A 20,905-nucleotide genomic window follows, 5' to 3' on the forward strand; every position below is an offset into this window, starting at 1 on the left:
GGGTCACGGTCACTAACAATATTACTTGGCAACCCATACAGTTTGTATAGATTGTCCACAAATAATCTTGCTAGTTCTGGTGTCTTAACCGTGGATTTGGTCGGAATAAACTTACATAGTTTAGTTAACCTGTCAACGACCACCCATACTGAGTCATGACCTCGTATAGTGGTTGGTAAACCTACTATGAAATCCATGGAGATACTTTCCCATTTTCCATTGGGAATTTCCAAAGGATGTAAGAGTCCTCCTGCTTTCAGGCGCTCTGCTTTGTTAACTTGACATTTTTGGCAATGCAAGACATACGCTTGAACAAAGCCATGTAGGCCTGGCCAGTAAAACTGTCGTCTTACGAGAGAATAAGTTTTTCTAATCCCCGGGTGCCCTGCACTTGGACTATCGTGACATTCATAAAGAATTTAGCGCCGAATGTCTGTGTCCGTCGGTACACAAACTCTCCCCTTGTGAAGTAGGTACCCATTGTCGATGGTAAAATGCTTCCATCGCTGTAGTTCATCACTTGATAAAGGAGAACTAGGTGTGGAGGTTAACTGTACACTACCTGCATTGGAGTGAGAAGGATCCCTCTTTTGAACATGGCTCCACACTTTGGAATATGTTTCATTTTGCTCATATTTGCCCTTGAGAGATTCTAAAAATTCACTACGAAGTTCCGTGAACAAGAGAGAATTGATCTCTGGCATTCGATTGAGAGCATCTGCCACTATATTGTATCGACCTTTGCGATACCTTAACTTGGCATCATATTCTTGAAGGATCTCGGCCCACCTGGCTTTTTGACCCTTTAAATATGTTTGTTGTGTAGACCATTTGATACTTTCATGGTCAAACACAATCTCGAACTGAGCACCATACAAATAGTGACGCCATGTCTTTAAGGCAGACACTATTGCATAGAGTTCACGTTCGTAAGCAGAATAATTCTGCTAAGCTGCATCCAGCTTCTTACTTTCAAATGCAATTGGCCGTCCGTCTTGTAACAGACTGCTCCAATAGCACGGTTACTGGCATCCGTTTCCAAAACGAATGGTTTCGAAGGATCTACAATAGCCCGTATAGGAGCTGTAGCTAATGCATCTTTGAGTGTGTCAAAACTTTGCTGTTGAGCGGATCCCCACTGAAAAGCCTTACCTTTTCCTTTTAGTTGGTCCGTCATAGGTACAACAAGGTGAGCATAGTTTTTAACGAACCTTCGGTAAAAACCTGCGAAGCCTAAAAAGATATGTAATTCTTCCATATTTTTAAGAGGTGGCCATTTCCGGATGATATCCACTTTGGATTGATCCATGTATAGGCCATTAGCTGAAATGACATGCCCTAAATAATGAATTTCTTCCTTGAGAAAATCACATTTAGATTCCTTGGCATATAACTTGTTTGCACGTAACAACTCAAACACCTGCTTGAGATGTTGTAAGTGCTCTTCTTCGGAAGCACTATAAACTAGAATGTCATCGAGGAACACAATGACAAATTTGCCCAAATATGGTTTCAAGACACTATCCATAAGTGTCATGAATGTCGCGGGCACATTGATTAACCCAAAGGGCATCACCAAAAACTCATAATGTCCAAACCGTGTTCGGAATGCAGTCTTAGGTATATCAGCAAGCCGAATACGGACTTGGTGATATCCTGACCGCAAATCAATTTTTGAAAAAAATTGTTTATGAGTTAGCTTATCAAATAACTCATCGACCCTTGGCAATCGGTATTTGTTCTTTATTGTAACCGCATTTAAGCCCCGGTAGTCTACGCATATGCGCATAATGCCGTCCTTTTTCTTCACCAAAAGTATAGGCGAAGCCCATGGTGAAGAACTGGGTTGTATAAACCCTCTGCTAAGGTAGTTAGCAAGCTGACGTTCCACCTCAGCAGCCTCTGAGTAACTCATACGGTAAGGTGGTTTACTAATAGGTTTACGGCCTGCAGTCACGTCAATGCCATGTTGCACTGAGCGTGTCGATGGTAAACCTGATGGCAAATCATCAAGAAAAACATCTTGAAATTCCTTTAACAATTTTTGTAACTGATTAACAATGTTTGCTTGTGTAGAATTAGAAATTGGTGGAATAGAGGAGAGAGAAGCATGCGGCGTTGAGGAATGTTCAACAAACTCAATGTTAGAAAGAAAATGAGACAGTGAGTAACACAAGAAAACCTGTTCTGTTTCATTATCAGAAACGAGCTGCACCAGCTTGACAGTACAAATCAGTGGTGATGATGGTATATCCATTTCTCCTAACAACAACACATGTGTGCCATGGGAATCGAACATCGAAACTGTTGTGCTCATAGCTACGCTTTAGTGATGGTCCTAGGCTATGCAACCACTCCCTACCAAGAACCACATCAGCCCTTTCCATGTTCATAACTTGAAAATCCAAACAAGTAGAGTACCCTTGTACTTCCAATGGAACAGCACGACATTGAGTATCCCATACTTCACTATCATGTGCATTCAACATTGCTACCTTGTAGCGGTGGGTACTCGGAGTTCGAGGCAGTTTGAGCTTTTTCACCAATCCATAATTGATGAAATTGTGCATAGCACCGTCATCTACCAAGATGCGCACCTTGTGCCCTTGCATATATCCGTGCATATGTACTAACTCATGTGGTCCAAAGGTTTGTTTCCACATGGAAGCTGTGAGACAGCATTCATGCACCACCTTAGTGTGTGTTACTTCCACTGTAGAGAACTTTGAGGAAGACTCGAGAGGCAGTAGTTGCACCGTGTGCACTGCTTTCTCCTTCCCCTGGGCAGCAGATTTCCCCTTGGGACAATCCTTTTTGCCATGGCCTCTTCCTAAGCATTGAAAACATAGCTTCTCTTTCTTGGCCTTATCAAAATCCTCAGGGGAGAGAGGACCCCTGGACCCCTTCGGTTTTTTAGATGCATCTGAATTAGCAACTAAATTTTATTTTATTGTGCCCGTACTGAGTGCGTGTGTTATTATGTGTACTAGCAGGCATGTTACTGTTATGTGCCCGTACTGAGTGCGTGTGTTATTATGTGTACTAGCAGGCATGTTACTGTTATGTGTTTTCTTATCATCAGGGTCATCATAAATATGTGCTTTCACTATGGCTTCCTCAAGTGTTTTAGGGTCCTGGGATTTGACATACTTCTTAAGTTCTGGAGGACCTCGTATGAATCCTCGTACTTGTTGAAAGGTATCCAATCCTTCCAACTTGAGGATGACGTCCCTATAGTGAGAGATATATTCAAGGAGTGACGGAAATTGGCGCATGGAACATGTGTCCCAAGCGGTCCAATTCCGATCGGCCTCGTTTGTAGGCAAAAATTCCTTGCTAAACATTGATTCAAAGGCTTTCCAACTCTGTGGTATGATGTTCTTCTCCTTGAGAGACATCCACCATTTGTAGGCCTTGCCTTCCAGAGTTAATCTTGTTTGCAGACCTCCTACTGCATCCGGAGTTCGCCGTAAGGTGTGAATTCCATCCCATTTACTGAGAAAGATGTTCACTTCATCCTTATTGCGATCCCGGTCTTTGCCTTTGAAAACTGGTGGTTTGAAATTCTTCAACAAATCATCTACCTCTTTGGCAGTGAGAGTATGCAGTGTTTCATTAATTGGGCCTTGCCCTTGTGTTGCAACGTGCTCATGCATGTGGGTGTCAGCCGGACTCTTAGTCTGCTATTGCATCAATTGACTAAAGTGGAAAGTTTAGTAACATTTTCATTTAAAGCCTTAAAATTTTCGTCCATGACTGTCATGCGTGTCTGAAATGCACGAAATTCTTGAATATCGAGCAATTCATAAGTATCTTCTCCTGCCGTAGCGTCGCGGGTACTCTCCTTGAGAGTATCCGATCGCGAGCCGTCATTGGCAGGGTCGGGAGTACTTTGCTCAAAATCGAATGTCATGTTGATATCCGAATCCATGGCTACACCGTGTAGTGAAGTACTCAGAAAAAATACCTGATGTTGGTAGCACTTGCAAAGTATAGCGAACTCCGCGTCGTAGCAGTGAATCGTCTCAGCACTTAGTCGAACTAATGATGTCTTCTGAACTGAACGCCTAAGTTGAAGTCGGATTGTAAATCCCAAGCCACCACGAAATCAGCAATTGATTTGCAATAGAGGATGCCTTTGCAAACACAGATTTATGCATAGTAGCCGATAATTGGATTTGCATCTGATGTAAACAGAAAATCGGTTCTTTTTTGTGGTGTGCGAAACTGCCAATTTGGTTTGCAGCCGGTTCGGAATGATGAGGTATGCCTGCTCCACAAAGAGGTGCGGATTTTTTGCCTTCCACCGGACCACCCGAACTCAGTGGAGGATTTCCGGCACACGAGGGGCTGCCTTGCCTGTGGGAAGGGCCACTACTAGTGGCCAAGTTGAAGGGCCATGGACAATAGGCCTCACAATGGGAAACATGCGATTTTTTTGGGCAAAAAAAAACGCCAACAACGTGCTCTGCACAACACGAGCTGCTGAGGATTAAAGAGAAGCGAGCCGATGCCGGGGTTTGCCGAGAGATGCTGGCGCCCTGCTCTATTGCTCCATGGCGCTCCCTCCAAGCCAAGAACCTCTCCGTTTCATGCACCACACACCTCGTGTAACAAGTCTCTCTTAATGGGAGAAATTATAATACAAATGCCTATTGGAGGGGGAACCAGCTCCACATAAATCTGGTCTTCAAATGTTGTCATGTTTTCTAAATTCTCTCTCTTGCAAAAGTATTGTTCATGCCAAGTTAACTCATTGCTATGATTATGTTGCTATCTTCAATTATGTTCACCCGCTATGCTCACAAAGTCATTTCTCAACCGTACTCTCATTAATTTTCGCTACTCTCAAGTTAAATAGGCCAATTCCATTACACTTTAATTGCTTTCTTGGTTCCCTTGTGTGTGGAGTGATGAGTTCTTCGGTTTCTATTACTCTCATCAGTCTTTTGTTGACTTTTGGATCCTTGAGTCCTATTCCATCTAGCTGCTCTTTCAACTCGTCGACACCTAGACTGACTGGAATGTTGCAAATCTCTTTATTCCTCAGTAGTACCCCGTTCTGGAGCAACCTCAGTTTCATTCCGAGGTTGTGGATCAATTTTAGAGCCTACTTCAGTCTCTTATGGAATTAACTGACCCTTTCTTGATTTTCCATAAAGTGAATTGTTGGTCTACGACCTCTGGTGCTTGTTTTGGTGGCATTGTGGACATACAATAGCTCTAGTACCAGCTAGGAGATAGTTCGTCTGTCTAAGAGCCTTTAGCTCAAACTATTGTGATTGCCAAAATGGAATGAGCTGGATGTATTGAGACAGTTTTCCAGGTTGGTACTTAGAACTAAAGATGTCAGAATCAAAGATTTGACAATTACTTGAAAACAAGACTGGAACTGGACTAGAAAACACCAGAATCGAAAGGTGAAATACTAGAACTGAAAGACAAGACACTGTAAAGAGAGCTGAAATTGAAACTGGGATTGTATTTCATATATACAAAGTACACTGGAGCATTTGATATTTCAGAAGTTGGCTTTGTCATAAAGAAGAGAGCTTACCAAAATGATTGCAAGAGCACAAGTAGCTTGGACATAGACTAGCGTAGATTCTAAAGAGTCAAAAGCTATACAAAACGAGTAATGGATCCTATTTATAGGCTGTCGGATTGGTGTCTGATTGACTGTGCACTATCAATTACTATGGTAACTCAACGGTTACTGCTTTTAGGAACTTCCTTCGTCCGCCAATCCATCTTGGGGTTGGTTCCCGCCTTCTACAAGAGCTAAGGCAAAGATCAACACATCTGATGTCTTCGTCACATCAGGAACAATCTCAACAGTTGGAGACTGAACAAAATTAAGTTCTTCTATCTTCATGGTGCTCTTAGGTGCGATAGACTTCACTTTTTCTTTGCCTTTTTCACGCTGTAAGGCACGAAAATCCTTCTTTAAATGTCCATTTTTTATGGCAATGATAGTATTCAACGTTTTTCATGTCTCTTCCATGACTCTCGCTAAGATTGTTCATGCAATCCTTAGAAAAACCACGACTATGACCTGGCTACCTTGTCTTGTCATGGCTACCACTAGCCATATACACATCAGCATGTCCACTCGCAATAAACACATCGTGCATACACTGCTTCCAGATTGCAAAGTTTGTGCCATCAAAGTACTTAATGTAGTTGTCGTCCTTGTCCAAAGCACTAAAAGCAGCCATATTTCAAGAGAATGTGGCCAAAAGACTTATGAAAAAATTGCTAAGAGAATTTCAACAGAGTTTGCCTTGTATAACAGGAGCAAAGCCTCAAAACAATATGCAACAAAATTGTTGTGTGAACAATCAAGCGTGCCAAGAATGCGTACGGACGACTCTCGAGAAAAATACGGCAGCGTCCCCTCTATTCGGAGATTAAAATCTCAACCCAAAATGAATGTAAAACAACGCATAAACAAAATTACATGCTCTCAAAGCATGTACTGGCATAAAATGGCAGCATAAACCACTGATAGAGCATGGATGACCACCAACTCGGCGTCAAAAGCACCCATACCCGTCTATACATAACCTATGGTGAGTCCACGAAAGGAGATCTCCAAGAATCTAATCCACCTCACACTGGGTAACATAGGCCCTAGTGCTCGGCTTAGAAAAACCACATGCAACGACCCTCCCAAAAGGCTATGCAAACTCAATGACTAGCCACAGTTTCAGAAAGAGCTCTTCCGGACCGAGTCTCAAAAGTGGCCGAGTAATTGCCAAAATATCAAGCCAAAGATGGCTCCACAACGTCATACGATGGCAATATCTGCAACTCAATGTACATGTAACGATAGTCACTGCCGGTGTAGCAAGATCTATGCACAATATGGTGCCAAAAAAGTGCAAGCAAGTCTGAGCTCATACCTCTCCATGTGGAGAGTGAAAAAGCCGTTCTCAAGCACTCGCAAGGTGCTTACACACATGAAACAACACACAAATGTTCCACTAGAGCAAGAATCTATCAACCGTAGCCAACTAGGCTAAGCATGTAACCACATATGCCATACATGTGCCAAAATGGGTATGGTAGTAACAAGCTCTTTGAAAATTGAAGAGAAAAGTGTGAAACACCTATAGCAAATAAACACCTATGAACCTATCTCCACATGTACCTATGAGCTGACACGACCATGTTGAAACTCAAACAAAACCATCTTTGAACCACATAGGGCATGCATCACTATGCACTCCTGTGTGTGTCAAAACACTTCTCGTCAAAGATGCTGATGCCGAGTTGAAAGCGGTGAAAGAGAGCCGATGTCATGAAAGTCGATGCCAAAAGCACCAAAAGCTGAAAATTGACATGTGTGTGTGTGTGTTGTGTAGAGCCTTGTTTTGCACACGCCCGGTTTATGCACAATGCCGAGAGAGGCCGGCCGAGGGCTTCCCTTACTCTTCTCTTGTTTCTCCTTCCTTGCTCAAAGTGTGTGTGTGTGTGTGTGTGTGTGTATCATTGCGTGTGTGCGCGCACACACACACACACGCTTTGGTGCTTGCACACATTCGAGAGCTCACTCACTCTCTCTCTCTCTCTCTCTCTCTCTCTCTCTCTCTCTCTCTCCGCGTAGTGCTGCTCAAATCTGCTCAGCACATAGCGCTATTGCAAAAGTCTGCTAGTGCTATGTTTATTTGTTGATAGCGCTACTGCTTTTCCAACACTACCTGTGACTTGCAAAACTCCAACGATTTGCTTCAAATAAACACTAGCACTATGTATAATAGTTCTCAACAATGCCTTCTGCTTTGTTTTTAGCAGTGCTATGAGCATTCGACCCAAGCTGGGAAGCTTTTTGTCTGTAGACATTGCACAATCGAGCTCCACTACACTCACCTGTACTTTCTTGCACACCAAGGTCCAAAACCTTAGCTTGTCTCAAAGTTTGTGCACGCGTCAGAAACGAATTGTAACTCTGATAACATTGATGGGTGCGTGGTTCGAAGCATGCAAGTGTGCGATTGGAGTGCAATGCAACAAGAGACAAGATATGGTGGAGCTCTCAGTGAGAAGGATATCTCACCATTCCTTATTCTTCATTATATCCAAGAATAGGGTTAGTGGTTAGTGATGGGTGGCTGGCCAGTTGGCCTATACCATTACACCTACCACTCCACAACAATCATCTTGGCTTGTGAATTTTTTTGCAGCGGTGTCGTGCTGTGACACGTACATAGTGGGAACGCATGCTACAAGATCTATCTTGTAACTTTTTAGATACATAATTATCTTTCCTATAATGTACATATGCATATTTAAGTATAATAATAAGCCTTCTATCTCATCCTATTATTTTTCTCAAGGGTAACCTATCCTTACTTTACCATCAGAAAATACTATGGAAAAAGCTCAATAGCTCCGCCTCTTTAACTTGGGGCAAAAAGCATTGATTCTTTATTTCTACTATCTCATTATCATCTCACACCCTAGCTAGATCCTATATCTAGGGTAAACTCCAATATATATATATTCTATGTATTTTTTATACTTTTCTTATATTTCTTTTTAAATAGCTACTAGGAGGGAATCAAATCCTAGTGGGACATTAGGTGGCATGATTTCAAAGATACACTTATTTTAATGCATTATTGCAAGCATGATTACAAAACTTTGTCAAGGAGCAATGTCATGCTTTCATATGGCATGAGGTGTCCTTTGGAATTAAATGAAAGTCTAGGCTAAGGGGACCACGGGAAGACTTTTGCTGCCAGAAATGGACCCTATTTTGATGAATTTTTTACACAAGGTTCCAATCCGAATTGGAAAATGATTTTAAAATGAAAATCGTAGCTAATGAGCTGAAGTTTCTGCCCATATTTTTACTTTTTTATTTGGAGCTACGATTGAGGAGATATGATCAAAATACTGGACCCTAGTCTGCCCACATCATGCAGGGACAGCTCATTTCCAACTTTTCCAATTCCTGTTCACACTGGCTTCTCTCTTCTTGTGTAAACCCTTGGGGGTTCCCTTCACCTATAAAAGGAGACCTCTTCTTCCTTGAGAGGAACTCAAGCATTCAAGCCATTGATGAGAGGAATTCTTGAGGGAGTGAGTAGTAATGTCTAATTGTACTTAGCCCCATTAACATAAGCCCAAGCCTACACTTTCTCCTAGAGGGAGACTAGCCATTCTTGTACGCTATCCTTGGAAGATCAACTCTAATCAAAGAAGGTGTTGTACTTGGCGTATCAATCAACGTTGAATTCTCCCCTCTTCTTCTCTCTCCCATCAATAATGGTGCCGGAGGGTTTCAAGTAAGATGTGTTCTACACTGATGTTTTCTTGATTTCTTGTTGTTTTCATTTTCATCTCTAATCCAACATATATATATGTATCTAATCTCATCTCCTTAACCAAACCTATCTCTCTCATTCTTAGTAATTCATCCTCTCTAGGTTCTCTTTGCTACAGGTACATCTCTCCCCGCAGTATCCTTATTGCCTACGGGCAAGAATAGGGCTTGGGAGGGAAACTTCTCATCTCTTCACTTCTCTCATTTCTACATTTCTCACATACTATCCTAGATGAATAACCCACATGATGATCATTTCTATCGCTTTCACTCTGTACGATCTATTAGAATTAACGTATGGATTAGCCGTAAAATACACTTTCAACAACGTATAGTGTTTCTCTTCGGCCCTGAAAGGCTCAATGAAATACTTCTATCACCGGATCCCATCATACTACCTCTCATAGACTATAATTTTTCTTTTGATGTAAGCGTAGTTATCTTGCTATGAACCAAGAGGATTTGTACACACAATTAATCCCAATCACTAAACGAAATATATATATTATGGTAAGCACAAAACTACAATTCCAAAGAACAATTCGTAGCCTATTTGGTCAACCAAGATTGAATGCCATTAACTCATCCATTAACCCTTTCATATTACCCATGATACGATATGACCATAGCCTTGATGTTTTCATCTTCGTAGTGTTTTGACATTCTCTTTTGTGTTCTTTCTTTGTGTGTGTGAGTGCAAGAGAGAAAGAGTGAGTCTTCTTTGATTGCACTTCTTTCCAAACCCTAGTCTTCATGGCATCTATGGTTTAACTCCTTCATATAGTTTTTGTTGAGTTCTCTCACAAATTCTCACAGCCATAAGCCTGGTGCTTTCCTGGCAAGACCGCAAATTTCTCGACAGTGGCATCCAAGGATGTGTCCCCTTTTTGTAGTGTCCCAGATGCCTTATGCAAGCTAAAACACTAAATGGAAGCTTGGAATGGAGATAAGAGTTGCACAGCGGTTGACAAAATTTCATTTTAACGATATTTTCTTTGTATATTTTTGCAATGTGCTGTGTAAAATGTCAATTGGGCTCTTGAAGAGTTCCAAGTTCATAAAGGAAATTTGTAAAATGTGAACTCTCTTTGAAGGTGAGGAGAACTAACGAAGCTTCATAGCTTGATGATGGACTCTTTCATCTGCTTCTCCCTTTTACTCTTTTTCTAAGTAAAATGTAATTGGATCCCTCTTGGAAGCTCATGAACACTCTCATGGGCAGGCTTGTACATAAAGGTGTTTACACATTGAGCGCCGTATTTTGGCACTTAGGTTTGTGTGCGATCATGGCAATTAGTTGCAAGATAATCGATAGCTTCGTTGGGGGGGGGGACACTTTAAGTATTAGATAGTTCCAATCCCTCATCCAAAAGCCAAAAGCACTGCCCAATGATACCCATAGGGTTGAAACGTGGAACAAGTCACCCGACAGACCAAATCATTTGTGTTGATGGTACGTTTACGTTTCTAAGATATGATGATAGAAGCGAGTGACCTATGTGTAAAGCCATCTTGTCCATCTCTATTAGGCGATGGTGGGTGTCCTTTTACTGTTTAAACAACCTAAGAACTTGAACAAAGATGTCCAGTGGTTGCATGAACTTCCCCATTTAGATTTAAGACCTAGACGAGGTCATATAGTTAACCTTCATAGATTGACTTGCAAATACGTATTCATCTATTGTTTCAAATTACTCAATTAATCTGACTGAAATTTAAGACCTAGGCTAATTGATATAGATATACCTTGCAAGTACTCATCTACTCTCATTGTTGGATAACCTTCTTAGATTCACCTTGCAAGTACTCATCTAATCCCACGTATTTAGTGGGCGGCCGTTTTAGTTCATAGTATAGAAACTCGAGTGCCCTTGTCGTTCTGTCCTCCTCCCTCCCTCTGTTTCCTCTCTGCGTGATCGCGAGCTCCACATGGAAAGCTTTGGGCACCTTCTCGTGCTCAACCGAGCTGCGCTCAAGTAGTGCCACAGTCTCTTCGTCGCTGCTTCGGCCTGTTTCTTGGGAAGGACGTGCTTTTTTGCGCTCATATTGCGGATGACTCCTTAGCAGCGGCAAGTCACAGGTTAATCATCGACTCCTCAGTCGCTATGGACGACGAAGCCCAGAAGCGCAACACTGATTGTGTCTACTTCTTAGCGTCGCCTCTCACATGCAAGAAGGTGCCTCCTCCTCATCTCTGCACTTTCTGGCACTACCGTCTTTTCTGCTTCCTTTTGATTAGCAAAGAAGGAGGGTTGTTGGTGCTCAAATTCAGGCTTTGAATCTTGGAGGAGATTTGGAGAGTATTCTCCATTTTGGAAGCTTCTGATTTGCAGAAGAGGATCATTGGAGACTGTAGTAGGGAAATTGGACTTAGTACCCCTTTTCTGCACAGTTCGCAGATGTGTTTGGATCACGTTTTGGCTGAAATGAGCAGCATTATAGTGTTGTAGGGCACATTTCTAATGATGGTGATACCTTATCGTGTGGTGAACATCTTAGAGTGCCTAATCACAAAGAAGGCCTATCCAAGCGTTGGCCTCAACTTGGTGAGTATGCATTTGAGCACCCACAGTTACACACTTGGCGAGTATGCATTTGAGCGCCCACAGTTACACACTGCTGAGAGGGTGTTTTGCACAGCTAGAAATTGGAGCACGAATCTGAGTGGAACACGCTAGTGCCGCAGAAGCTGATTGTTTGCAGCTTCTTCTGCCATGTTTGGGTGGCCTCGAGATGCCGTCCAAAACCCTCGCAGTGTTGGGCGTGTGCTGTCTTCCAGGTAGGATATGGTGCTGAGCTCTAGGTGGCACTATGTAAGGTGAGGCGGCACCCGAATCGATGTGCAGACTTGTATCTGCCTTGGTGTTTGACATATAGCGAGTGACGGGGCAATGTGGCTGTAGAAGGACAAGGATGTCTGCAATTGCACCCTGTCACATGTAACTTTAGAGAAGAAGAATTTCAAGTAGTGATAATAATGACATTAGCCCTTTGTTGACAGCTGCTTCTGCCAGTTTTGAGAGCTACAACATAGCAGAAAACTTGTTTATGTTTAGCACTTAGGAATTTTGACCTTTGTATCCATTTCATGTGAGCTGGTCCTAATCTCTTGAATCTCTTTGCAGGGCAATAATTGCGAGTTCAGACACAGCGAAGCTGCTAGGATGAATCCTCGTGATTGTTGGTATTGGATTCATAGTACCTGTCGGAATCCCAACTGTTCTTTTCGCCACCCGGTTAGTTTCAAGGCGTGGTCTCCTGCAAAGGGATATTTTGGACATATTTCTGTCTGTGAATTTAAAATTCTTTAGCACCAAGAGAAGTTTAGTCTTTTGTTTGTGTTTTGATTTCCTTATATTGATTGATATGCAGCCCCTCGAAGGAAAGCAAACATCATCCGTGCCACCTCAATCTGCTCCCACAGCCCCCGTTGTGCCAACAACAGCAATGCCAGCTGCTGCGTTGGCAAGTAAGTCGAAGACACCCTGCTATTTCTTTTCGCAGGGTAACTGTGTAAAAGGCGACAAATGCCCTTTCATGCATGGTCCGGCATTGTCCACGAGTGTGGACACTGCAAATCAGCAAAAGCCTCCCTCCAAAGCACTTCAGAGCGAAGCAACACAAGCTATCAACAAGCCCGTAGTCGTGCTCCAGTCTGTTGCTTCGAATGTCACAAAAGCAACACCTCCTGAGAACCTTGAGAGGCGTTCCCTTGGACAAAATGATTTCCGGCCTGTAAGTTCCAAAGCTCCTGCAGTTTTTGCACAAGAAAAGCCTCAAACAACAGCAAAGGATTCAGAACGAGCTAAGGTTTTGGGAAGCTCGGTGACTACTAATCCATACAGAATGGAAACATTGTCTGCAGGTAGGAAGTCGCGGGTAACTTTGTTCTCAGACACGCCTGATGAATATTTGAACTCAACTGAAGGGCCTCATGACATACATGGCCCTGCTGACAGCAGACAGGGCCATCCTGGAAGAAAGCAGCAACAGTTGTCGCACTATGAACACGAGCATTCTAATTCTTACCAGGGAGCTGATCACAGGTATCAAAATGGCTCCAAAGGCGATACTTGGTGGAAGAACGAAACTTCCAGCTTTGATGGTGATGGTTCAGACCAGTCTATTCAAAGAGAGGATGGTGAGTACTCCCCACATTTGGGAAGCAGAGGAAGACCCAAGGTGCTCGATGATACGACCAGCCGAGTGTATAAGGGATCTCAAAGCCATGGTAGAGAAGGATTTGACAGTGTATCTGCTCAGCATAGGCAGCTCCGTCACCAACATTATCGAGAGCAGAAAATGCAACACGAGTCTGATCAAAATGGAACCTCTGACCATATGAGGCAGCATGGTTTTTCTTCAGGTACTAGGATTAGTGTTAGAGATGGTCAGAGAATGGTTTCAGAAGGTCCCACGTCGAGTATTGATCTCCGCAATCATCTATTGAAACGTAGGAGGGATGACAGAGGCCATCACCCAAGAAATGAAAGCCTCTCAAGAAGAGGTCCCTCCGAAATGGCAGATACCGCTCACCTAAACCAAAGGCGTGATGATGGCTTCAATCAGAGGGATCAACAGGGCAGATTGCCTTTGAGGGGGGTAGATCATAGGGGCGTCAAAAGGCTACGTCATGACGGAGGTGCCAGCCCTGATGGCCGGTCTTCAAGGACATCACCCATGCGGCGTCTTGGACCAGGTAGAAGTCCTGACAGAGCCTTGTCTGTGGTTTCACCCAGCAGACATTCTGGACTTGATCATTCAAGAAGCGAAGCAAGAGAGAGGGGGAGAGATAGGTATGCCTCGAAAACAGCCCTGGTTGCTGACGTGAGAAGCCATTCGACAACCAAAAGTATGAAATCAGAGTATGCAAAAGACGATGCTGGTTTTGCAGCACCAAAAAGCCTTGCACAAATTAAGGCAGAAAAACAGGCAGAGCTCAATGCTGGTGGAACTCAATGGCGAGACCACAGAGGGAAGCACTTGGAGGAACCTGTGAAGTTAGCTGACTCTAGGGCACCTATTTCTTCAAACCATCAGGATTCAATAGCCTCTACCTCCAGGCTCAAGAGATCACATGCAGATAGTTCTTTAACCAGCAAGAGAGAGAATAAATCAGCTAGTTCTGAAGATTTTGAAGGGCCAAAGCCCTTGAGTTTGTTATTGAAGGATAAGCAGAAGGCGGTGTTGGGCAATAGCGTGGAGGCAGGTATGACAGCTCTTAAAAAGTCAGAGGATGGCAGTGGTGATTCAAATAGGGAAGTGGAGGACGGAGAGGTCCGGGATGAAGAAGATGTGTGGAAGGATGATCATTCACAGTATGCAGATTCGCCCAATGCACTTTTGCAGGAAGAATTAGCTCCGAGGTCAGAATCTGATCCCAATGTGGAGGAGGCCCCTGAAGCAGATCACAGTCAAGGAGTGGCGGATGCTCAAGATGACATGGGGTCGTCAGATGAGGAGGATAGGCTAGAACTTGGGCAAACGTTATCTGGAGATGAGGATTATGAGCTTGACGACGACGACGATGATGATTTTGCAAAGAAATTAGGCGGATTCTTCTCCTAGGAAAGTAAGTAGTGAGCTGCATTGAACTTGATGTCTTCTGATTATGTCTTTATGAATGCTGTGGCTTATGGAGTTTCCACATTTTGATTCAGAGTTTGAAGGAGCTCTGCGTAACTTCAATGCAAAGGCGAAATCATGACGGTGGTGTTGCTGGAAAATAGAGCTTCAGGTTTATCAGGGTCGGGAGTTTTGTTCGCCTCATCAAATTAGACGCCTGTAGATTTGCTGTAGTTTGGTGCTGACATTCTTCAATTTTGGCTTAATTATGGCCGCAATCTTATTCTGATCAGACAACATTCTCGGCTGGAGCTTCTAGCAGCAGAGTGAAGTATTTGCGGCCCTCCACTGGCTTCTGTACGCAGTATGAACTTTTGTAAGTACAAAAGTGCTCGATATGTTGTTGGCTTGCAAGCAGCATGATTGTACTAAGGAGGGAGTATTCATCATACACTACTCTGGCTTATTACAGAAGCCTCTGTGTGATAAAGACTAATTTGTTCAAGGTTTCCTTTATTTATAGCTATGATCTGCATTTATGCAGTCATCTGGTGCTATCTATGTGAGGAGGTACATAGATACTGTGTCCTGGCAAAAAGAATTTCTAAAGGCTTATCAATGAAGAATTTATCTCTGTTTTCATGTATTTTGGTGCCAGTCGTTTGTTTTTGTCTAGTTAACCTTGGCTTGATTTTACAGGAATAGTGGAAGGCTAAGAGTTTGTCCTGGATCTGTTGTCCAGAATGTAGTACGGCTCGTTTTTTGCGTTCTGTTTCCTCCTGTGTTATTGGTGCCAAAATGTTTCGTTGTTTTCTCTTTTGTTTATTATACACACTTAGCTTGCTTTGAGTTGGAAAACTAATTTGTTTTGCATTTGCCAGATTACATGTTAAGAGCATGTCATCAATAGTGCTAAGTTCTTAAAGAAAAAAAACCCGAAGGAGACAGTTGCAGGAAGCATTCTGGTTATGTTTTCACCGTAAGTGCAGCAATGCATATCAGGCAATGAATGAGATTCCTCTACCGTGAGCTATTGCCAAAGCTCTATGTAAATTTCATGAATATGATGAAGCATGCCTTTTAGAAGTTCAAGATTCGAGTCAATGGGCAAGAGGTTTGGTAACATATTTTGGTTGTTCTTGAATAACTACCCAAGCAGAAGTCTTCGGCAACTTAAGTATTAACAGCTAAACAGCCCTCGTATTCTGCTGAGATATGTCTCAGTAAAGACTGAAATTTGGACGTATCATTTGTCTTGTGGTGCGGCTCAAATCCTCTTTCATGTCAACACGGTTGATGTTGTTCAGTAAAGAGAGGGGACTATGCACACATACTACCTAGTTGCAGTAATGATGCAAATTGTTTAAGAAGCTAGTGGTAGCAGGCCATCAAGGTGTAGGGAAAGGTCCCTTAGTGACCTTTCTCAATAATACTGCGACAACCCGCAAGCCATTGGCGGGTGCAATATTACTAGGAAAGGTCACTAACGGCCTTTCCTGGCCATAAAGGGTTGGGGGAAGGGGTCAATACGCAGGTGCCAGCTGGTAAGTGCAGGTGTACAGGACACAGTCGGCGAGCTGGTGGGTATAGGTGCACAGGCGTGCACCAATCTGGTGTGCTATGATTTAAGGGCACGAGCAGAATTCCCATTGTGCTGAGGTGTCAAGCATCAGATGGTTGCACGCATAGTTTCTGGCTTAGAAAGTATTGTAGATGCACGACCCTCATGTGCTTCGTCACGACCCAGACATTTATGGTTACATATTCGTCTTTGGTTATTGTCCCACGGTGTTCCACTGCGACCTGCAGGATCTCTCTATGAGGATCTTCTCATTGGGAGGCGAGATGGTTCTAGTGGGTGAGACTTACAAGTACCTTGGTATCGACGTAGACTACCTTCTCCATTGAGTGCATTATCAAGGAACAAGCAAACAAGGGCAGGAAGAGTCTGTTCGCAAGCCAATACTTACCGGCTAACTGAGCCATTCCCATCTGGTCTCGACAAACTTTGTTAAAGGTGTGCATACATCCAATGATTTGTTATGGGGCAGAGATTATGGGGGCCCATGGTCAGCGTGTTCTCCATTCGTTGCAGCGTCTCGTTGCCACCGCAAATGTTAGTCGGGAAGGGAGCAAGGTCAATCTCTGTGAGGACAACGACTCTCCATCACGAGTTTAACATCCCGTCGGTGCTTGCATTGTGTGGGATACAATGAGCTAGGGCTTTTGACAAGTAATTCTCGGTTTTATCCACCCGGATAGGCTCCTTGGTAAGCAAGAAGCCTAAGAACCAACCATTCAAGAAATGGACTTGGGCGACCCCAAACCTAGAATTGGACAAATAAGTATATCCTTGCGGTTGACTTTAGCTCAGTCCGCTACCATGCATGGGACAAGTGGGACGAGAGGCACTTGTGCCTGGCGTTGGAACCCTATAAGACGACCGGCTATGAACAAACATGTGGATACCTTACACAGCTCAACATGAGCATTGTTGTAGAGAGAAAGGAAGAGAGAGCGTTGGTTCTCGCGAGGATAGGTGGGTGCAATAGTTAGAGGTGTGGACAAACATGTGGATACCTTATATAGCTCAACATGAGCATTGTTGTAGAGAGAAAGGAAGAGAGAGCGCTGGTTCTCGCGAGGATAGGTGGGCGCAATAGTTGGAGGTGTGGACACAAAGTTTGTCCACTGTGCTCCCATTTAAAGGGTAGATCACTTTCGCATTTGCTGACGAGCTGTTCGACGCTTGATGGTCTTAAGGGGCGATGGCTAAACCAAGAGATGACCGTTATCCTCCTTGGTGCTGAGGCTCGTGGGAAGCAGATACCCTTTTGAGTATGTCGTGATCCGCACTGGAGGAATGGAACTACATGGCACGTCATGTGGTGAAGTTCCTCAGTGAGGTTGTGCCTCTGTACTTGAGTGCTCTCCATAGGCGGATGGAGGAGTGATGCCCTCCTTCCTATGCTTTATCTTATACTTCGATAGCTCTCGAGGGAAATGATGTTATTCTCCCAAAGCGAAGACAAATGATTGCTTAGAATCATTCAAGTACCTTGCCTCACCAAAATGGGATTGGGAGATGAAAGGGGGACATCACCAATCCTAGCGGACACCACCTGTGAGCCGACGCCCATCCAAGCGGGTATGGCATTTCCTTTAAGAAAACCATTGGGTTACAAGGGCAATTTAGCGAGGTGAGTGATAAGCTACTTGGTGGAGGATGCTCCAAAGTTAAGGCCGAAGCAAGTCCCGTAGTACCAAGGCCTCTGACCTAAGGTACTTGGTCATTGTCACACCCATAACTTTTTTTAGCCAGATGGGTGTCTCAAGGGCTTTGCTCTAAGAAAGTAGATAATCCTCACTCTTGGGGAAGCGAAGCCTCATGTAGTCCAGGGGAAACTAGTGACAAAAGCGTTTGCCCTAGGAGCTTGGTGCAATTGAAGTCTTTGTCGTCTCTTCTGTTTTGAGGAGGCGACGAAGGGTGGGTATCCTCTGACTCCTAAATCAAAACAAAAAGTTATTATCTAGTTATTTTTGTCAATTGAAACGCATGGAGCAAGACATATGCATGGGTTGACAAATAGACGGATGCAAAGCACATAGGAATTTTGGAGGAAGCCAAGGGCCAAGACTGCAGTTTTGCAAGTATTTAGTATGGCAAAAGGTATCGTGGAAGCCTTACATCTTTTGGAAGAACTTTGTACAACTGAATAAGATACTCTTTCTCTGTGTAATATGTGAAGAGGCTTTTAAGCTGAGAGATTTTCAGTTGGAGGAGGTCTAAAAACTGAGCCCTTAACGCACTTCCTATTGCAAGATTGGCATCATCAAGACGAGGCACTAATACCATGTCAAAGTGCAGAGAAAGGAGTGATGACAGGGGAGAGAAGAGAGAGAGAGAGAGAGAGAGAGAGAGAGAGTAGACAAGCCTTGCGGGATCAGCCTCAATTTGGGCCTTAGATGACCACGAAGGAAAGATGAGGGCTGATTTGCAGCACATAAGAATATGATCACAGATTCTCTGCTCTGGCAAGTTATATTGAGTCAAAACATACACGATGTATTGCTCTTCTTGATGCATTTGCCAAATCTAAGATACTACGGAAAGATAGAAAAGCTCGACGGCTTAAGAACTGGAATCTTCTGAATCTTTAGCTTTCTCAACGGGTATTAAGACCACCATCAGACAAGAAAGGCTTAAATGTAGAACTGGTTGGTTCTCTCCTTAATTCTCCTCCACATCTTCTCCAAGGCTCTTTTGTGCCTTGTACAAAGTCTTAGAATGAGACCTACTTGATCAAGGTGTCATCCCTATGCATTGCTTTCGCCCAATATTTAATGATCTTACTATATACTATAGGACGTTGAACACCCTAAAAGTAGGGAGCTTTATACTGAACACACATAGACACACACTTTTTTTTTAATTTAAAAATTTGGACTATTTCTCGATTTGTGCGTGTCATCCTTGCGTAGGGGCCATGCTAATCTTTTCTATATCGTTCCAGTTTTATTAGGTGTCCCCGAAGGGACACACACACACACACACACACACACACATATACACACACGCACACGCACACGCACACACAGTCTTGTGTTGTCGGAAAGACCGCTTCCGAGGCCCTTCGTCCGTAGGATTGGGTATTGCACTCATATCTTCTATAAAAGTTTGGCAAAATTGGAAGACTACAAGGTTAGTTTGTTGATTTTTGACTCCAACTCTACAATCTTGTACTCATTGACTATAGAAAGAACATTCAATTGTAACCATCGTAATAAAACTATTCAAAACATATCAAAGAGGAAGAGAGACATGCCCTCGTATAGCCCATAGAACTTGTGAGAAGCGTTAGAGAGACGTGAGGCATTCATAAAATTTGCAAGTAAGCTAAACACTGAGTAGAAGGCAAAGGAATTTTCCTATTATAATTAGAGTGTATAATTGGTTTCATTTCCTTGCTCCATTTGTTGGCTAGGTGATTGAGCTTTATCCAACGATTTGCTCACGACTAAGAAAGCCTTGTAGGTTTGACTATGTTAGAAGAAGAAGGGGTATCTTAAATTTTGGAGAGGTGAGGTGAGCTATAGTAATGGGTATGACAATGGTTAACTTTGATGAGCAAAACCCCACTTTGGCAATATATTGTGAGTGCGCGAAAAATGTTGCGGTTGTGGAAATGTTTGTGATATGGCGCAGAAGGTGTCAGACCTCTAATTGTGAGGGCTTGCGGCTTAATTGATAACAAAAACCACTTATTCAAGAGTTAAAAACAGAGAAAAACACCTTCAGTTCATCCAATGAAGCTCCACTCACACACACAACCAAAAACAACTAAAAACTGCTATGTGTTTCATGGTTGCATGTAGCCTCAACACCAATTGCAGATATATAATGCTAGTTTGCCTTGTGACTTCTTCTCTCAATTCTCTGTCTAGGCAATTTTATGGAAGCTTAGTCACCTCCATAAACACCCACACTCTTATTTGAAGAGAAACACTAATTGGTTCGCTATGCACTCGAAAACAAGGTAGAACCATTGAGGGATTGCCCTAGTGCACCATAGAGAAACCTTGTGTACCCCCCTTCAAAGAGGATTTAACCATAAGCAAGCACCCCCCTTGCTTACAATCATGACACCATCAGTGATGTGGCATTTTGTGCCATATTTGACCCAAATTGAGTAATTTTTGACCATTCATCGCCTTTCTTAACCCAAAAAAGACCCTATTTGAGGGCAAGAAGCCCAAATGGGTTGGGAAAAATCCCTAAATGTGTGGAAATTACGTTGACCTTAATTTTAATGTTAAACATCATTTTTTTTCTTGTCATGATCTATGGACATATCTTTGACAATCGCACAAACCAACTACTATTTTTGGACAACGATCGTCTGCATCGAACTTTCTAAGCAAGATGAGTGTCACCATGATATGCTTTGCATATTCACAATGTAAAATCAAGATAGGCAAGGTCTAAAGCGAGAAAACACACAATTGTGC

The 20,905-nt window shown here is 43.1% G+C and overlaps 1 protein-coding gene and 1 non-coding gene across 2 annotated transcripts; one reads left to right on the forward strand and one right to left on the reverse strand.

Annotated features, from left to right (window-relative positions):
* The first annotated feature begins 11,173 nt into the window (after positions 1 to 11,173).
* Positions 11,174 to 15,542, forward strand: LOC147434154 (uncharacterized). The gene is made up of 4 exons (XM_086490733.1): positions 11,174 to 11,508; positions 12,457 to 12,567; positions 12,704 to 14,903; positions 14,992 to 15,542. Exons 1-3 carry the CDS (start codon positions 11,437 to 11,439, stop codon positions 14,897 to 14,899), a joined length of 2,379 nt encoding a protein of 792 aa, XP_086346859.1. The 5' UTR covers positions 11,174 to 11,436; the 3' UTR covers positions 14,900 to 14,903; positions 14,992 to 15,542.
* Positions 15,543 to 19,332: 3,790 nt separating this feature from the next.
* On the reverse strand, positions 19,333 to 19,435 carry LOC147434155 (U6 spliceosomal RNA). Its single transcript, XR_015185434.1, has one exon. It is a non-coding gene; the product is annotated as a U6 spliceosomal RNA (small nuclear RNA).
* Between the last annotated feature and the right edge of the window lie 1,470 nt (positions 19,436 to 20,905).

The sequence above is a fragment of the Adiantum capillus-veneris genome, chromosome 19, assembly GCF_014529385.1.
Source record: "Adiantum capillus-veneris isolate H3 chromosome 19, ASM1452938v2, whole genome shotgun sequence".
Lineage (NCBI taxonomy): Eukaryota > Viridiplantae > Streptophyta > Polypodiopsida > Polypodiales > Pteridaceae > Adiantum > Adiantum capillus-veneris.